Genomic DNA, 20099 nt, shown 5'->3' with positions numbered 1-20099 from the left:
CATCAGGTGGAGCAGTGATATTGTGTGGGGTTACAACATCAGGTGGAACAGTGATATTGTGTGGGGTTATAACATCAGGTGAAGCAGTGATATTGTGTGGGTTATAACATCATGTGAAGCAGTGATATTGTGTGGGGTTATAACATGAGATGAAGCACTGGTATTGTGTGGGGTTATAACATCAGGTGAAGCAGTGATATTGTGTGGGTTATAACATCAGGTGAAGCAGTGATATTGTGTGGGGTTACAACATCAGGTGGAGCAGTGATATTGTGTGGGGCTGTAACAGATGAAGCAGTGATATTGTGTGGGTTATAACATCAGGTGGAGCAGTGATATTGTGTGGGGTTATAACATCAGGTGGAGCAGTGATATTGTGTGGGGTTATAACATCAGGTGAAGCAGTGATATTGTGTGGGGTTATAACATCAGGTGAAGCAGTGATATTGTGTGGGTTATAACATCATGTGAAGCAGTGATATTGTGTGGGGTTATAACATGAGATGAAGCACTGGTATTGTGTGGGGTTACAACATCAGGTGAAGCAGTGATATTCTGTGGGGTTATAACATCAGGTGGAGCAGTGATATTGTGTGTGGTTACAACATCAGGTGAAGCAGTGATATTGTGTGGGGTTACAACATCAGGTGGAGCAGTGATATTGTGTGGGTTATAACATCAGGTGGAGCAGTGATATTGTGTGGGGTTATAACATCAGGTGGAACAGTGATATTGTGTGGGTTATAACATCAGGTGGAGCAGTGATATTGTGTGGGGTTATAACATCAGGTGGAACAGTGATATTGTGTGGGTTATAACATCAGGTGAAGCAGTGATATTGTGTGGGGTTATAACATCAGGTGGAACAGTGATATTGTGTGGGTTATAACATCAGGTGGAGCAGTGATATTGTGTGGGGTTATAACATCAGGTGGAGCAGTGATATTGTGTGGGGTTACAACATCAGGTGAAGCAGTGATATTGTGTGGGGTTACAACATCAGGTGAAGCAGTGATATTGTGTGGGGTTACAACATCAGGTGAAGCAGTGATATTGTGTGGGTTATAACATCAGGTGAAGCAGTGATATTGTGTGTGGTTACAACATCAGGTGAAGCAGTGATATTGTGTGGGTTATAACATCAGGTGGAGCAGTGATATTGTGTGGGGTTATAACATCAGGTGAAGCAGTGATATTGTGTGGGGTTATAACATCAGGTGGAGCAGTGATATTGTGTGTGGTTACAACATCAGGTGAAGCAGTGATATTGTGTGGGGTTACAACATCAGGTGGAGCAGTGATATTGTGTGGGGTTATAACATCAGGTGGAGCAGTGATATTGTGTGGGTTATAACATCAGGTGGAGCAGTGATATTGTGTGGGGTTACAACATCAGGTGGAGCAGTGATATTGTGTGGGGTTACAACATCAGGTGGAGCAGTGATATTCTGTGGGGTTATAACATCAGGTGAAGCAGTGATATTGTGTGGGGTTACAACATCAGGTGGAGCAGTGATATTGTGTGTGGTTACAACATCAGGTGGAGCAGTGATATTCTGTGGGGTTATAACATCAGGTGAAGCAGTGATATTGTGTGTGGTTACAACATCAGGTGGAGCAGTGATATTGTGTGGGGTTATAATGAAGGTGAAGCAGTGATATTCTGTGGGGTTATAACATCAGGTGAAGCAGTGATATGTGGAGTTATAACATCAGGTGAAGCAGTGATATGTGGAGTTATAACATCAGGTGAAGCAGTGATATTGTGTGGGGTTACAACATCAGGTGGAGCAGTGATATTGTGTGGGGTTATGACATCAGGTGAAGCAGTGATATTGTGTGGGGTTATAACATCAGGTGAAGCATTGATATTGTGTGGGGTTATAACATCAGGTGAAGCAGTGATATTGTGTGGGGTTACAACATCAGGTGAAGCAGTGATATTGTGTGGGGTATTACAACATCAGGTGGAGCAGTGATATTGTGTGGGGTTATAATGAAGGTGAAGCAGTGATATTCTGTGAGGTTATAACATGAGATGAAGCAATGATATGTGAGGTTATAACATGAAATGAAGCAGTGATATTGTGTGGGGTATTACAACATCAGGTGGAGCAGTGATATTCTGTGGGGTTATAATGAAGGTGAAGCAGTGATATTCTGTGAGGTTATAACATGAGATGAAGCAATGATATGTGAGGTTATAACATGAAATGAAGCAGTGATATGTGGAGTTATAACATCAGGTGAAGCAGTGATATTGTGTGGGGTTATGACATCAGGTGAAGCAGTGATATTGTGTGGGGTATTACAACATCAGGTGAAGCAGTGATATTCTGTGGGGTTATAATGAAGGTGAAGCAGTGATATTCTGTGGGGTTATAACATGAGATGAAGCAATGATATGTGAGGTTATAACATGAAATGAAGCAGTGATATTGTGTGGGGTATTACAACATCAGGTGAAGCAGTGATATTCTGTGGGGTTATAATGAAGGTGAAGCAGTGATATTGTGTGTGGTTACAACATCAGGTGGAGCAGTGATATTCTGTGGGGTTATAACATCAGGTGAAGCAGTGATATTGTGTGGGGTTACAACATGAGATGAAGCAATGATATGTGGGGTTATAACATCAGAAATGAAGCAGTGATATTGTGTGGGGTATTACAACATCAGGTGAAGCAGTGATATTCTGTGGGGTTATAACATCAGGTGAAGCAGTGATATTGTGTGTGGTTACAACATCAGGTGGAGCAGTGATATTCTGAGTGGGGTTATAACATCAGGTGAAGCAGTGATATTGTGTGGGTTATAACATCAGGTGGAGATGAGGTGAAGCAGTGATATGTGAGGGGTTAACAACATCAGGAAAGCAGTGATATTGTGTGGGGTATTACAACATCAGGTGAAGCAGTGATATTGGGGTTATAACATCAGGTGTGGGGTTACAACATCAGGTGAAGCAGTGATATTGTGTGGGGTTATAACATCAGGTGGAAGATATTGTGTGACAACATAGGTGGAGCAGTGATATTGTGGTTACAACATCAGGTGAAGCAGTGATATTGTGTGGGGTTATAATAACATCAGGTGGAGCAGTGATATCAGGTGAAGTTACAACATCAGGTGATATTGTGTGGGGGGTTATAACATCAGGTGGAGCAGTGATATTCTGTGGGGTTATAATGAAGGTGAAGCAGTGATATTGTGTGAGGTTATAACATGAGATGAAGCAATGATATGTGAGGTTATAACATGAAATGAAGCAGTGATATGTGGAGTTATAACATCAGGTGAAGCAGTGATATTGTGTGGGGTTATGACATCAGGTGAAGCAGTGATATTGTGTGGGGTTATAACATCAGGTGAAGCAGTGATATTGTGTTTGCGTTTTAACATCAGCATTGAAGCATTGATATTGTAGGTGTTTGGCATCTTACAGGATATCGCCCGAAACTTCTTAAGACTAAGAATACACAATATGAATACACAAGGCCATTAAGAAAGTGTAACATATGTTATATTTGAGGTTACACTTTCTCAGTAAAGTACAGATTGTTGGGATTCCGGAATTCAAACTACACCCTCATAGTCAGGCACCTAATCCCCAGCACACAGTCAGACACCTGATCCGCTCAGCCACCGCGACTTCCACTAAAAGAATAAACTAATCTCCTGTCCATGCATTAGGAATGGATCAACCTGAAATAATCTCCGAAAACTTCTTCAATAGTAAATGTTTGAGGAATGGGCATGATCTTGTCAGGCAGTCTTGTGGTTGTACATAGACTGCACTGGCATTTTTTTCATAATAGAGTAATACTATTAGTATTTGAACTAAACTGTTCATCAACCACATTCTTATGTTGTTTACCCGTGAAGGTCCGGGTTAGAATATTGGCATTCAGTTACCCATGTGATGCTTGTCGTAAGAGGCGACTAATGGGATCGGGTGGTCAGGCTCGCTGACTTATTTGACACATGACATCGGTTCCCATTTGTGCAGATGTTGGTTCCCAATTGCGCAGATTAATGTTCATGCTGTTGATCACTGGATTGTCTGGTCCAGACTCAATATTTACAAACCGCCGCCGCCATATAGCTGGAAAATTGTGTGGCATAAAACTCAACTCACTCTTATGTTATGGGTGTTTTGTGGTATGACTGAAGAAGCAATGACAGTTTACAGTGTTTTGTAATATTACAATAAATCCAATTATTTAGTGAGTCATTTGTGATAAATGGCATTGTGTAAAGAGGTATTTCTGTTAATGTTGCCTCCATACCTTACCCGAACTTCCTTTGTTTACAGACGATGAAGGAAGATGGAAACTACCCCTTTCTCATTTCACCTCCAAAAAACAAGGTGGCGAAAACAAGCACCACAACAAGAGCCTCAGGTAAATAGCACAAGTTTGTGAAAAACTGGACTGTTGATTAAAACTGGTGTAATTTCCTGAACATGCTCAAGGAAGGCGATTCAAAGCCATCGTGGAAAAAATACCAATATTGACACGCAAATGGGAAGTGACAAAATGTAATCATGTACTACATGTATCTGAAATATATATTTCATTAAGTAGAGATTCGATCTGGGTTTAGTATTGGTTGTCTGTAGCCATTGCTTGTTAAAGATGACTAATGGTGTAATTCTATCAGTTTGTACTGAAATCATCAAACTTTCCCAGAAAACACGGAAGAGTCACTAAAGTCAAAAGTTTTTATTTTACATCTCTATACAACAGTCTTTCATTCATTAAGATGCAACAGATTCACATTTGTCTGTTTAATTCTACACCGTTTTGGAGTTAATCTCCCTTATAGTTATACTTCCTGTACATGTAATATGATGTATTGACAAGAGTTATCTCCCTTTATATTACAGTATATTTCCATACAATGTCCGTACATCATATTGATGTACATGAGGTTTGAAGGTTCTTTCTTATTGACAAGGCAACAAACCAACCAAGCAACTCTCACACCCACTCACTCTTGCTTCATAGATTCTGTTACTCATGTAAACTTATTCACTCACTCACTCCGTGTCATGGTGTCCAGGGCGGTGGGGTAGCCTAGTGGTTAAAGCGTTCGCTCGTCATGCTGAAGACCCAGGTTCAATTCCCCACATGGGTACAATGTGTGAAGCCCATTTCTGGTGTCCCCCGCCCGTGATATTGCTGGAATATTGATATAAGTGGCGTAAAACCAAACTCACTCACTAACTTGGTGTCCAGGTCGTACTACAAGGCGCAGGACCGGCTGATCGAGTCCTTCGAGGAGCTGCAGCTAGAGATTGATGATGCTATGCTTGAGTCTGACATCAAGTTGCTCCAGAAGAAGGCACTGTTTTATGCTCGACTGACATTCGTTGTCAACTGTGTAAGTACATTCGACTTTAAAACAGTTAGTTCCATCATAGTGGAGCGGCTAAGCAGATAAAATGAGCATTTAATGATAAAAGCATGAAACTTTGCACATTTATAGATTGATGCATAGTGAACATTTTAGGATATGGAGGCACTCAAAATATTTTAATTTGCGCATGCGCAGTAGACAAATAATATTTTGCCTTTTCTGGCTCCCGTTATAGCTTTGGGCCTGCCATCAGTACAATAATGGGACGATTTTTTTCTAAATATACTGACCCAAAATACTCTTTAAACATCTTGAAAACATAGCTGAGTCAATGTTATGAACACTGGCTCTCGCACCAGTGCATGTAAGTGAGGACTGTTTGCACTTGCTTCGGTTGTTACATCCCTTTGTACTGACACGATACCAACTCCTGACAAGATTCTGGTGTAGTGTCATCCAGTAGGAACATACAGTCCACTTTCCTTCTGTATCACTCACTTGGAGATGGGAGTTCAGGCTGTGGAAGAATGACTGACCACACACATGACCTGCCTGGTAAGCTGCCCTTTTGACATGCTGTACATGTGTTGATGGGATGGCATGAATTGATTTTTTCTTCGCAAATAATCTCAAAAAAAAGTAATTGAACATAAAAAGAAAAATATTCTCAAAGCATCCTTCCATGATGGCAGGGAAGGAGCAGTTGCCATATAGTGCTCTTACTTTGTGTGGGTTTGAAGCTGAGGGAGGTTCTAAGCCTACATCTCTGTGCTGGAAGTATCACCGATCTCACCCAGAAGGATATGTAGTTGTTTTGGATACTTCTGCTGTGACATCTCTCATGAGCGGGATGAAGAGTCGTCTTAACTTCTGATGTCTGATGCTCGTTCTATTGAAGATAATAGTGGGATATGAAACTGTCCGTCTGTTTATTTTGGCAATAAAATCCAAACGGAGGCCAAGATGCACGGAAGTATTGGGACCTTTATCAAATCTGGTGAGGCTGAGGTCTATAGAATGGAATTCTGAGTGAGTTTAGAGCCTTCACCATGTTGATGACAGAGCTGATGGGTGCTAAGAGCCCAGTCTTGAGATTCTTTGAGGTTCTGAGGTTGTATATCTGCTGAAATCCCCTTACTGCTGGCAAATTATTAAAGACTCTTCCACTTATCATCATACAGGCTTCAGGTAGATCTGCATAAAGACCGAAAGACTTCTGCTCTGCTGGAATAGCCGCCACCTGATCAAGTTCTTCTTGATATGCTCCATGCGTGCAGATCAAAGACACTCGGATTTTGATGCTGCTGCTTCATGTGAGGATAAGTGAGAAGGTTTGACCAATCTGGAAGTTTTAGAACTGGATTGCCTGCTAGCTGGATGAGTTGGCTGTCCTGGACTTCAATGAATGATTGGACAGTCGAGGGGCCCAGTGGTTAATGGCTCGGATAACTGCCTAACCTCGGTGATTGATATGAAGTAGCTTTTCTTCTGGAGACCACAGCCCTGAGGTTACCTCTGTGTCGAGGTGTGCTCCCCAATCCTGTAGAGACGCGTCCACTCACAGATGCAGGTTGAAGCTTAGCTCGCCCAGAAGGTCCTTGCGCGCAAAACCTTTGATTTCATCGCCCACCATTGGAAATACTCTGGTAGGTGATGTGGTAGTTGTGGTCTGAAGTCCTGCTGGACCAGCAGTCAGGCTAGAAACCTCTGGATGGGTCAGAGTTGCAGTCTGCCCCTCTTCGTGAGTGATTGGGATGACGTTGGGCAGCAATCGTAGTGTTTTATTCAAAAGACGTTTGAGTTTAACGGCTTGTTGAAGTGATTTAATGCCATTGTCTAGGTAGAAGGTGCATCAAATTACCCTGAAGGAAGGTTGAAGGAAGCTCACGATAGGCTTGGTTACCCATGTATATAAGCACGGGCCATGAAATTGCCCTCCACTGTTTTTTTTATGGTTGAACAGGAATCGTAGATACTTCCTGGACCCTGGGTGGGTTGGCATATGCAGATATGCATCCCTTAAATCCATGCTTGCCAGAAAGTTGTTTGTCTTATCATCTTCTTCAGCTGTAGAAGGTACAGAATTCCGAACTTCTCTGTCTTCAATAAGTAATCATTGTTGAACGTCTTCATATTAGTCTGAATGGGTCTTCCAGAAGGTCCCACTTTGGCCGATACTTCCTTGTCTACGTAGCAAGGTGAGTCCCGCCGATGCTGAGCAGATCTGGTCGGAGATAGACTCCTGGTACTTCTCCTGGATGACCATGGACAAAAGCATACGTTCTTTGTCGGACTGTGGATCTTTGAAGTGTGATGTCATCGCCTTGTTGATGGATCTGGACATGGTGAGGCCGGGAAGACCCTGCATTCTGGTAGCTTTGGTTCTTGATGACTTGCAAAAAGTTGCTCCAGTTGGTGGTAAGGTGAAGGAGGACGATCCTTCGATGGGGAAGCTATGGGTAACCCGTCTGCAATCCAAGTTAGCTGGTATTTATCATCGTAGATTGATGTTGGGCCTCCATGATACGATTCTAACCCTGTTGGCACTATTATGAGAGTGTGAAGAGTGACAGGCTTGGTCAAGTGCATCCACTGCACATATGCAGCTTGGAATGTGTTGGGGTGAGATGTGTTTTTTTCTATTGAAGGGGAACACAAGCACTTGACTGCTCCCTTGTGAAAGACAATCTAAAGTATCTCCCTTGTTTGCCCTTGAGCCATGAAGTTGGGGAATAATCACATAGATTTTGATTGTTAAACATATCCAAGACTTTTTTTATTGTGCTGCATATCTTTTGTCACGTATTATGCTTATTTTCAGTCATTTGTAATCAGATAAATCCCAAGCATGCACACATTTTCTCAAAGAGTTCAATAGTCCAAAAAGCTGTCTGCAAGCCGCCATTTTGGGAAGAGGGAGTGTTAATTGTTTCAAAATGTTTTGTATTATTCTAAAATTATGTATTTTTTGTCTTTTCATGAACCTGTAAATCACTATTTATGAAAATTATAGGTGTGTAATGAATGGCAATAATAAAGATCGAAGGGGAAACGCTGAAAATAGTATGTCGTAGTTTATGTACTGCGCATGCGCACAAAATACAAAATTTGAGGTGCCTCCATATCTGAAAGTATTTCGGGATATGTTCTTTTATATGATCACCGATTTTGGTGCTTTTATCATCAAATGCACAATTCTTATGAAAAATTGATCTTAGCCGCCCTACTATCAAGCATGTTCTTGAGTTAAGAATTATGATTGGTTAAAATATGTCACTGCACAATGTAAGTCATTACTTAGTGGATTGTTGGTCGTACTGTCAAACAGAGGTTTCTCAGCATGGACAACGTAATGTTGTTGACTGAATAATTAAACAGAATTTATTCGCATGATTTGTCAGAATATTGCTGTCTGCAGCGTTATATAATTGTTTTTTGTCCAGTGAACAGAGCCGTAAAGATCCAAGGTAGAATAGGAACCTGTGCTTGTCGTAAGAGGCTACTAATGAAATCTGATGGTCAGGCTCGCTGTCCCAAATGTGTAGATCGTTCCTCATGCTATTGATCACTGTATTGTCTGGTCCAGACCAGATTATTTACAGACTGCCGCCATACAGCTGGAATATTGCTGAATGCGGCGTTAAACAACAAACAAACATACCATATAACTGTTATATCTTTGACATGTACTAATGGCAGCCATGGGAGTGACATAACTGTGTTATTATTGACACAATGTAACACGATGCTTCACGCCACCATGCATTGTATCTGTGTTCACCATCAGTGACTGCATTACATCTGTGTTAACCACATCTTGTTGCAGCTACTGTTGATAGCGAAGGCTGTGGCCAGTACCCTGTCGGGCTCCATTGCCATTATTTCCAGTCTAGTGGACAGCATCGTCGACCTCGCTTCAGGCATCATTCTGTGGTGGGCAACCAAGGCTGTGAAGAAGAGAGATCCCTACATATACCCACAAGGTGAGTACACATACTGGTGTACATACCCTCGACGTGAGACACCTCTAAATAAACCCGAATGTATGCCTATGATATGACACCATTACAGATATACTTGAGCTGACACAATATAGCACACCCTTGAAACATGAGAAATGTAAACATACACAGTTGTATTGATGTTGAGGTTCGACGCAGCCAAAACATGATAAATGAAGAAGGAATATGGAGGGATGCAACAGTGCACCCATACATGTTTCCTAATATAAGACACCCCTACATGTTTCCTAATATAGGACACCCTCACATGTTCCCCAATTTGGGACACCCTCAAATGTAGCCCAATATATAGACTAACAACTAGTCTCTGAAATGAACATATTTTACTGAAAAAAGTTCATAGTAAAAAAATATAAAATATAATGAAAAGGAGCCCTGAGACCTCCTTCATTTTCCTGAAGCTGAGGAAATCTTGACTTGCCAAATTTTCTAGACTTGTGTGGGCTTTCTTGGATATATTTGCTTCAGGGTCTGTACGAGAGACTACCCAATATAGGAAACCCTCACATGTAGCCCAGGGTAGGACACCCTAGCATTTACCCGATGTAGGACACCTTTACATGTATCATAAGGTAGGACACCCGCACATATATCAAGTATAGGACACACGTAGCCCAGTGTAGGACACCCTTGCATTAACCCGGTGTAGGACACCCTCACATGTAGCCCAGTGTAGGACACCATTACATGTAACCCAGTGTATGACACCCTTGTATTTACCCGATGTAGGACACCCTTACATGGAGCCCAGTGTAGGACACCCTCACATGTAGCCCTGTATTGGGCACCCTTGTATTTACCCGATGTAGGACACCTTTACATGTAGCCCAGTGTAGGGCACCCTTGTATTTACCCGATGTAGGACACCCTTACATGGAGCCCAGTGTAGGACATCCTTACATGTAGCCGAGAGCAGGACACCCTCACACGTAGCCAGTGTAGAGCACCCTTGTATTTACCCGATGTAGGACTATTACCTGAAGCCCAGTGTAGGACATCCTTACATGTAGCCGAGAGCAGGACACCCTCACACGTAGCCAGTGTAGGGCACCCTTGTATTTACTCGATGTAGGACTCTTACCTGTAGCCCAGTGTAGGACACCCTCACATGTAGCCAGTGTAGGGCACCCTTGTATTTACCTGATGTAGGACACCCTATGTAGCCCAGTGTACAATACTCTTACCTGTAGCCCAGTGTAGGACACCCTTGTATTTACCCGATGTAGGACACCCATACATGTAGCCCAGTGTAGGACACCCTTGTATTTACCCGATGTAGGACACCCTTACCTGTAGCCCAGTGTAGGACACCCTTACCTGTAGCCCAGTTTAGGACACTCTTACCTGTAGCCCAGTGTAGGTCACCCTTGTATTTACCTGATGTAGGACACCCTTACATGGAGCCCAGTGTAGGACATCCTTACATGTAGCCGAGAGCAGGACATCCTCACACATAGCCAGTGTAGGGCACCCTTGTATTTACCCGATGTAGGACACCCTCACATGTAGCCCAATGTAGGACACCCTCGCATGTACCCCACTGGAGCACACCCCTGTATTAACCCGATGGAGGATACCCCTACATGTAGCCCAGTGTAGGACACTTTTAAATGTACCCCAGTGGAGCACACCCCTGTATTTACCCGATGTAGGACGCTCCTATATTTATCCCAGTGTACGACACCCTTACATGAAGTCCAGAGTAGGACACCCTCACATGTAGCCCAGGGTAGGACACCCTCACATGTAGCCAGTGTAGGTCACCCTTGTATTTACCCTATGTAGGACACCCTTATATTTAGCCCAGTGTAGGACTCTCTTACCTGTAGCCCAGTGTAGGGCACCCTTGTATTTACCTGATGTAGGACACCCTTACATGTCACCCAATGTAGGACATCCTTACATGTCACCCAATGTAGGACACCCTTACATGTAGCCCAATGAAGGACTCCCTCGCATGTACCCCACTTAAGCACACCCCTGTATTTACCCGATGAAGGACATCCCTACATGTACCCCAGTGTAGGACACCCTCACATGGAGCCCAGTGTAGGTCACCCTCACATGTAGCCCATTGTAGGACAACCTCACATGTAGCCCAGGGTAGGACATCCTTACATGTCACCCAATGTAGGACACCCTTACATGTCACCTAGTGTAAGACACCCTTACATGTAGCCCAGTGAAGGACACCCTCGCATGTACCCCAGTTAAGCACACCCCTGTATTTACCCGATGGAGGACACTCCTACATTTAGACCAGTGTAGGACACCCTCACATGTAGCCCAGGGTAGGACACCCTTACATGTCATCCAATGTAGGACACCCTTACATGTCACCCAGTGTAAGACACCCTTACATGTAGCCCAGTGAAGGACACCCTCGCATGAACCCAGTTAAGCACACCCCTGTATTACCCGATGAAGGATATCTCTACATGTACCCCAGTTAAGCTCACCCTTGCATTTACCCGATGGAGGACACTCTCACATGTAGCCAAGGGTAGGACACCCTTACATGTAGCCCAGTGAAGGACACCCTTGCATGTACCACACTGGAGCACACCCCTGTATTTACCCAATGGTGGATACCCCTACATGTACCCCAGTTAAGCTCACCCTTGCATTTACCCGATGGAGGACACTCCTACATTTAACCCAGTGTAGGACACCCTCGCATGTAGCCAAGGGTAGGACACTCTTACCTGTAGCCCAGTGTAGGGCACCTTTGCATTCACCCGATGTAGGACACCCTCACATGTAGCCCAATGTAGGACACCCTCGCATGTACCCCACTGGAGCACACCCCTGTATTAACCCGATGGAGGATACCCCTACATGTAGCCCAGTGTAGGACACTTTTAGATGTACCCCAGTGGAGCACACCCCTGTATTTACCCGATGTAGGACGCTCCTATATTTATCCCAGTGTACGACACCCTTACATGAAGCCCAGTGAAGGACACCCTCGCATGAACCCAGTTAAGCACACCCCTGTATAACCCGATGAAGGATACCCCTACATGTACCCCAGTTAAGCTCACCCTTGCATTTACCCGATGGAGGACACTCCTACATTTAACCCAGTGTAGGACACCCTCACATGTAGCCAAGGGTAGGACACCCTTACATGTAGCCCAGTGAAGGACACCCTCGCATGTACCCCACTGGAGCACACCCCTGTATTTACCCAATGGTGGATACCTCTACATGTACCCCAGTTAAGCTCACCCTTGCATTTACCCGATGGAGGACACTCCTACATTTAACCCAGTGTAGGACACCCTCGCATGTAGCCAAGGGTAGGACACCCTTACATGTGGCCCAGTGTAGGACACCCTTGCATTTCCCGATGTAGGACACCCTTACATGTAGACCAATGTAGGACACCTTTACATGTACTTACATACAAATACTTCTATAGCGCCAGAATCCGATGTAATCGCCCAAAGGCGCTCTGAGTCCACGCTGGAGCTAAAGGTAAACTTTGGTAAAAAGATGAGTCTTTAACTGGCTTTTGAAAGATGCAAGTTCAGTCAGTGATCGAAGTTCTTGTGGTAAATTTTTCCAGAGTTTTGCACCATTTGAAGAGAATGCTCGGTCACCAAAAGACTTTGTTCTTGTACATTGAATTTGCAGAAGAGTTTGGTCACTGGAGCAAAGAGATCGGGTTGGCACATAGCGTTTTACAAGTTGTGAAAGATACCCTGGAGCCAGTCCATGGATGCATTTAAAAACAAGAAGCAATACTTTGTATTGGATTCTGAATTTGATTGGGAGCCAATGGAGATTTTTCATGACAGGGGTAATGTGGTCAATTTTCTTTGTTCTGCTGATCAATCTTGCGGCTGAATTCTGGACTCTCTGTAGTTTGTGTAGCACATGATTTGGAATACCACTGAGCAACGAGTTGCACTAATCAATGCGTGATGTTACATACACCTGCACCAGAGCACTCGTTGTTTTCTCGTCAAGGTACTCACGTATCAGGCCGATATTCCGATTATGGAAATAAGCGCTGCGACAAACACTGTTGACATGTGGTTCCATGCAGAGAGATGAGTCAAATACTACACCAAGATTCCGGACTCGAGAACTTGGTGTGATTTCACAGTGCCCAATAGAGAAAGTGTGAAGATCAAGTTTTGCCCGGAGCCGCTGGGGTCTGAAAACGATGAGCTCGGTTTCGTCGTCATTTAATTTCAACCAGTGCGTTGACATCCAAATTTTGATACAGTCCTGGACTGCTGTGAATGTGAAAGATGTTGAGGCAGAATCGAGTGGCTTGAAGAACACGTAAACCTGTGTGTCATCCGCATAAAGATGCATACTGAGGTTAAAGGACCTGACAATATCACCAAGAGGGGTTGTGTAGGCTGTTAAAAGCAAAGGGCCCAGAACTGAGCCTTGTGGTACCCCAAACACTAAGTCACTAGATAGTGACATTTGACCTTGTGTAGGACAGGAGCCCAGTGTAGACACCCTTGCATGTACCCCAGTGTAGGACACCCTCGCATGTACCCCAGTGAAGGACACCCTTGCATGTACCCCAGTGTAGGACACCCTTGCATTTCCCGATGTAGGACACCCTTACATGTAGCCCAATGTAGGACACCTTTACATGTCACCCAGTGTAGGGCACCCTCACATGGAGCCCAGTGTAGGACACCCTCACATGTAGCCCAGTGGAGCACACCCCTGTATTTTCCCGATGGAGGACACTCCTCCATGTAGCCCAGTGTAGGACACCCTCACATGTAGCCCAGTGTAGGACACCCTCACATGTAGCCCAGTGTAGGACACCCTCACATGTAGCCCAGTGTAGGACACCCTTGTATTTACCCCAGTGGAGCACATCCTTACATGTAACATCCTCACATCTACCTGTGTGAGACACCCTTACATTAACTCAAACTTGAGACCTTCTCACCTGTGGAACACTTTCAATAACCTCAAAGTGGAACACGTTACATTGTCTTATTGTAGAGTAAGTACATTCAATGATTGAAACAGCATCCTCAGCGATAAGATATTTTTCAGACCCATATCTTTATAAAATACACTTGTACACCTCATATACATAAATGTGATCGATATCCCACTGACTGTCATTATTATGTGCCAATCAACAGATTATTGCAAGAATCTCACAAAGCCGCCGCCGCGTCAGTAGAACACGGAACCTGCCTTCAAAACCCTACCCATCACAACTCAAATCCTGCTCATCCAGTCCACACACAACCCACGCCTCCACCCCAAACCCTCTCATGCCTAACCCACAGGGTTCCAGCCTGCCCCTAATTTCACTCATCCCTACTCGCAGAACTATATTTGTCAAAGGGGGTGAAATCCTTACACACTGTTCTATCCCAAGCTCCACACTCTCGCCCCCTACCCACAGGGAACCAGTCTGCCCCTGATCCTTCCCACAGAACTATACTCATCAAAAGGGGTGACACTACGCCTTGCTTACCGTTATATCCCAAGCCTCTACCCTACACTCTCTCACCCCCTACATACAGGGAACCAGTTTGCCCCTGATCCTTCCCACAGAACTATACTCGTCAAAAGGGGTGACATTACGCCTTGCTTACCGTTATATCCCACACCTCCACCCTACGCTCTCTCAACCCCTACATACAGGGAACCAGTCTGCCCCTGATCCTTCCCACAGAACTATACTCATCAAAAGGGGTGACATTACGCCTTGCTCACTGTTATATCCCAAGCCTCCACCCTACACTCTCTCACCCCCTACATACAGGGACCACTCTGCCCCTGATCCTTCCCACAGAACTATACTCATCAAAAGGGGTGACATTACGCCTTGTTTACCGTTATATCCCAAGCCTCCACCCTACACTCTCTCACCCCCTACATACAGGGAACCAGTCTGCCCCTGATCCTTCCCACAGAACTATACTTGTCAAAAGGGGTGACATTATGCCTTGCTTACCGTTTTATCCCGAGCCTCCACCCTACACTCTCTCACCCCCTACATACAGGGAACCAGTTTGCCCCTGATCCTTCCCACAGAACTATACTCGTCAAAAGGGGTGACATTACTTGCTTACTGCTATATCCCACACCTCCACCCTACACTCTCTCACACCCCTACATACAGGGAACCAGTCTGCCCCTGATCCTTCCCACAGAACTATACTCATCAAAAGGGGTGACATTACGCCTTGCTTACTGTTATATCCCAAGCCTCCACCCTACACTCTCTCACTCCCTACATACAGGGACCACTCTGCCCCTGATCCTCCCCCACAGAACTATACTCACTCCAAAGGGTGACATTACTTTGCTTACTGCTATATCCCACGCCTCCACCCTACACTCTCTCACCCCTACATACAGGGGAACCAGTCTGCCCCTGATCCTTCCCACAGAACTATACTCATCAAAGGGGTGACATTACGCCTTACTGTTATATCCCAAGCCTCCACCCTACACTCTCTCTCACCCCTACATACAGGGACCACTCTGCCCCTGATCCTTCCCACAGAACTATACTGTCAAAGGGGTGACATTACGCCTTGCTTACCGTTATATCCCAAGCCTCCACCCTACACTCTCTCACCCCCTACCCACAGGGACCACTCTGCCCCTGATCCTTCCCACAGAACTATACTCGTCAAAAGGGGTGACATTACGCCTTGCTTACCGTTATATCCCAAGCCTCCACCCTACACTCTCTCACCCCCTACATACAGGGAACCAGTCTGCCCCTGATCCTTCCCACAGAACTATACTCGTCAAAAGGGGTGACATTATGCCTTGCTTACCGTTATATCCCAAGCCTCCACCCTACACTCTCTCACACCCCCTACATACAGGGAACCAGTTTGCCCCTGATCCTTCCCACAGAACTATACTCGTCAAAGGGGTGACATTATGCCTTGCTTACCGTTATATCCCAAGCCTCCACCCTACACTCTCTCACCCCCCTACATACAGGGAACCAGTTTGCCCCTGATCCTTCCCACAGAACTATACTCATCAAAAGGGGTGACATTACGCCTTGCTTACCGTTATATCCCAAGCCTCCACCCTACACTCTCTCACCCCCTACATACAGGGAACCAGTCTGCCCCTGATCCTTCCCACAGAACTATACTCATCAAAGGCAAGTGACATTACGCCTTGCTTACTTACCGTTATATCCCAAGCCTCCACCCTACACTCTCTCACCCCCTACATACAGGGAACCAGTTTGCCCCTGATCCTTCCCACAGAACTATACTCGTCAAGGGGTGACATTACGCCTTGCTTACCGTTATATCCCACGCCTCCACCCTACACTCTCTCACCCCTACATACAGGGAACCAGTCTACCCCTGATCCTCCCCACAGAACTATACTCATCAAAAGGGGTGACATTACGCCTTGCTCACTGTTATATCCCAAGCCTCCACCCTACACTCTCTCACCCCCTACATACAGGGACCACTCTGCCCCTGATCCTTCCCACAGAACTATACTCTCAAAGCAAGTGACATTACTTTGTTTACCGTTATATCCCAAGCCTCCACCCTACACTCTCTCACCCCCTACATACAGGGAACCAGTCTGCCCCTGATCCTTCCCACAGAACTATACTCGTCAAAAGGGGTGACATAACGCCTTGCTTACCGTTTTATCCCACGCCTCCACCCTACACTCTCTCACCCCTACATACAGGGAACCAGTCTGCCCCCTGATCCTTCCCACAGAACTATACTGTCCAAAGCCTCCACCCTACACTCTCTCACCCCTACATACAGGGAACCAGTCTGCCCCTGACATAACGCCTTGCTTACCGTTATATCCCACGCCTCCACCCTACACTCTCTCACCCCCTACCCACAGGGACCTCTCTGCCCTTAACCTTACCCATCCCCTACCAACAGGGACCACTCTGCACTTAACCGTACCCATCCCCTACCAACAGGGACCACTCTGCACTTAACCGTACCCATCCCCTACCAACAGGGACAACTCTGCACTTAACCGTACACATCCCCTACCAACAGGGACCACTCTGCACTTAACCGTACCCATCCCCTACCAACAGGGACCACTCTGCACTTAACCGTACCCACCCCCTACCAACAGGGACCACTCTGCACTTAACTGTACCCATCCCCTACCAACAGTGACCACTCTGCACTTAACCGTACCCACCCCCTACCAACAGGGACCACTCTGCACTTAACTGTACCCATCCCCTACCAACAGGGACCACTCTGCACTTAACTGTACCCATCCCCTACCAACAGGGACCACTCTGCACTTAACTGTACCCACCCCCTACCCACAGGGACAACTCTGCACTTAACTGTACCCTACCCCTACCAACAGAGACCACTCTGCACTTAACTGTACCACTCTGCCCCTACCAACAGGGACCACTCTGCACTTAACTGCACTCCACCCCTACCCACAGGGACCACTCTGCAATTAACCGTACCCACCCCCTACCAACAGGGACCACTCTGCACTTAACCGTACCTACCCCCTACCCACAGGGACCACTCTGCAATTAACCATACCCACAGGGACCACTCTGCAATTAACCATACCCGTCCCCTACCAACAGGGACCACTCTGCACTTAACCATACCCACCCCCTACCAACAGGGACCACTCTGCAATTAACCATACCCACAGGGACCACTCTGCAATTAACCGTACTCACCCCCTACCAACAGGGACCACTCTGCACTTAACCTTACCCACCCCCTACCAACAGGGACACTCTGCGCAAACTGTACCTACCCTCTACCAACAGGGACCACTCTGCACTTAACTGTACCCACCCCCTACCAACAGGGACCACTCTGCACTTAACCGTACCTACCCCCTACCCACAGAACTTTGCATGTCAATAGGGGTGACATTACCCCTTACATACCATTATATCCCAAGCCTCCAACCCCTTGGCACAGAAGGGATGACTAAATGGATTTGGTAGTCAGGTAGATCACATCACATTACATCAGGTCGACTCGAACTCTGTTTAACATTGCAATATAGCCCAGTTCAAGTAGACTGAATTGTTCATTGATTTTGATGCAAGTTATTCAGTATCTGTTGCCACTGTCCTTGACCTGTCAATCCAAATTACCTCGAATTTATGGCATATCTTCGCATAATTGCTTTTTTATGTTTAATTCAAAAGGGACCTTGAATTCATTTCAATATATCAGATCAGCATGCTGGAGTAGCTGAACCATTTCTGTTGAAAATCAACGTCATATGAAGCTTTGTGCAGTGAGCAAGTTCTGGAATTGTATAAAATCATTTAGATATAAGATAAATGTCAAATATGATCTTGAGTGTCAGTCATATGTGTGTGGTATCATTTTTGGGCAGGATACTATGTTTATAATCTCTGTTCCCATCAATTTAAGGGGGAAGGTGGTGTCGTGGTTAGAGCATTCGATCCTCCACATGGGTACCACATGTGAAGCCCATTTCTGGTGTCCCCCTCCGTGACATTGCAGGAATATTGTTAAAAGCAGCATAAAACCATACTCACTTGCTCATTCAAAAGCAATTTAAAGGTGAGCGAGTCATTAAACGTTATCTGGAATTGGAATGTGGATAACTGGCACAAAGTTAATCCATGTAATGAGTAGGAAAGTAGTGTCAGAATACAGACTTTGTAGCGGAATTATTTTTCAGATACATCATAGATTAAATAACTGAATGAGTTGGTCTGAATGTTACTGCAGAAAACTTGTTTGAATTGCGTATGTTAATCCCATATATTTTCAAACCTATTCAAAATATTTGTAAGCTATATTTCTCACACACTTGCAAACCAACAGATATCTATAAAAAAAATAATTTATATGAAAAGATTGAAAAGGCAGGCATTCCATTTGTGAACACAGTGAATATTTCATTGCAGGTCGCACGAAGCTTGAGCCTGTTGCCATCATAATCCTCTCGGTATTAATGGCAGCTGCCTCCCTCCAACTGGTACGAGAGTCCATACAGAAGATCATCTCTATTGCCTCTGGGACGGCTGGACTTCCTGTAGTTGATATTCCTGTCTTTGCCATTGCTGGAGGAACCATTGGTAAGTTGTCCTTAGTTGTCAAATGCAGAGATGCCAACCCCTAAGTGTTGCAAATAGTAGTTTGACCATAAAATTAGTAGTCAACTAAATACTTAAAATCATGATGGATTCTGAAAAAGATAATTGACACTAATCAAGAGTGAAGCATTAATTTCACATACCTCCAACAGCAGATTTCCAAATTATGAGCATTACATTTCTTCTTGTCGAAAATGTATTTTTGTCTATATATCCAAATTTCAATGATTTTTTCAAATTTCGTAGATTTTCTAGTGCAATCATATTGGCGTAGTTTGAGGCTAAAATTTGTAGCAACTACGATAAAATTGTAGAGGTTGGCATCTCTGCAAATAGGGATTACACTAAAGTAAAAGGCTGGAGGTGCCAAGGTTTACCATCATAAACCCAGGTTAAGTTATGAAGTTGCAGGGGATATAGAAACGAGTTCCGTCCTTATGTCCGGCAATCTTTGTCTAAAGCATATCTCTGAAACCATTCGTGATAGCTTAATGAAACTTGGTACACAGGTCAACCATGATCCCTAGATGTGTCATTTGATGGTTAGACCCAGATATAAATTTTCCGGGAGCAGATCTTCCAAACTATACATGTAACATAGCTAGCTTCATCAAACTTGGTACACAT

General features: G+C 44.8%; 1 protein-coding gene across 5 annotated transcripts in view; it reads left to right on the top strand.

Annotated features, from left to right (window-relative positions):
* The window catches only part of LOC124287165 (metal tolerance protein 5-like), a 39060-nt gene that overhangs the window by 16712 nt on the left and 2249 nt on the right, over window positions 1-20099 (top strand). For all 5 annotated transcript variants that reach the window (XM_046723653.1, XM_046723650.1, XM_046723652.1 and 2 more), the window contains exons 3-6: window positions 4315-4402; window positions 5240-5384; window positions 9187-9343; window positions 19284-19454. In XM_046723653.1, coding sequence (XP_046579609.1) covers window positions 5310-5384; window positions 9187-9343; window positions 19284-19454 — 403 coding nt within the window. In that variant the 5' untranslated portion in view covers window positions 4315-4402; window positions 5240-5309. The remainder of the gene's footprint in view (window positions 1-4314; window positions 4403-5239; window positions 5385-9186; window positions 9344-19283; window positions 19455-20099) is intronic.

This window comes from Haliotis rubra, unplaced genomic scaffold (genome assembly GCF_003918875.1).
Source record: "Haliotis rubra isolate DU_JTF1 unplaced genomic scaffold, ASM391887v1 Scf4, whole genome shotgun sequence".
In the NCBI taxonomy this organism is placed as follows: domain Eukaryota; kingdom Metazoa; phylum Mollusca; class Gastropoda; order Lepetellida; family Haliotidae; genus Haliotis; species Haliotis rubra.
Note: the sequence above shows the minus strand (reverse complement) of the source record. Positions and strands in the feature narration are given on the sequence as shown.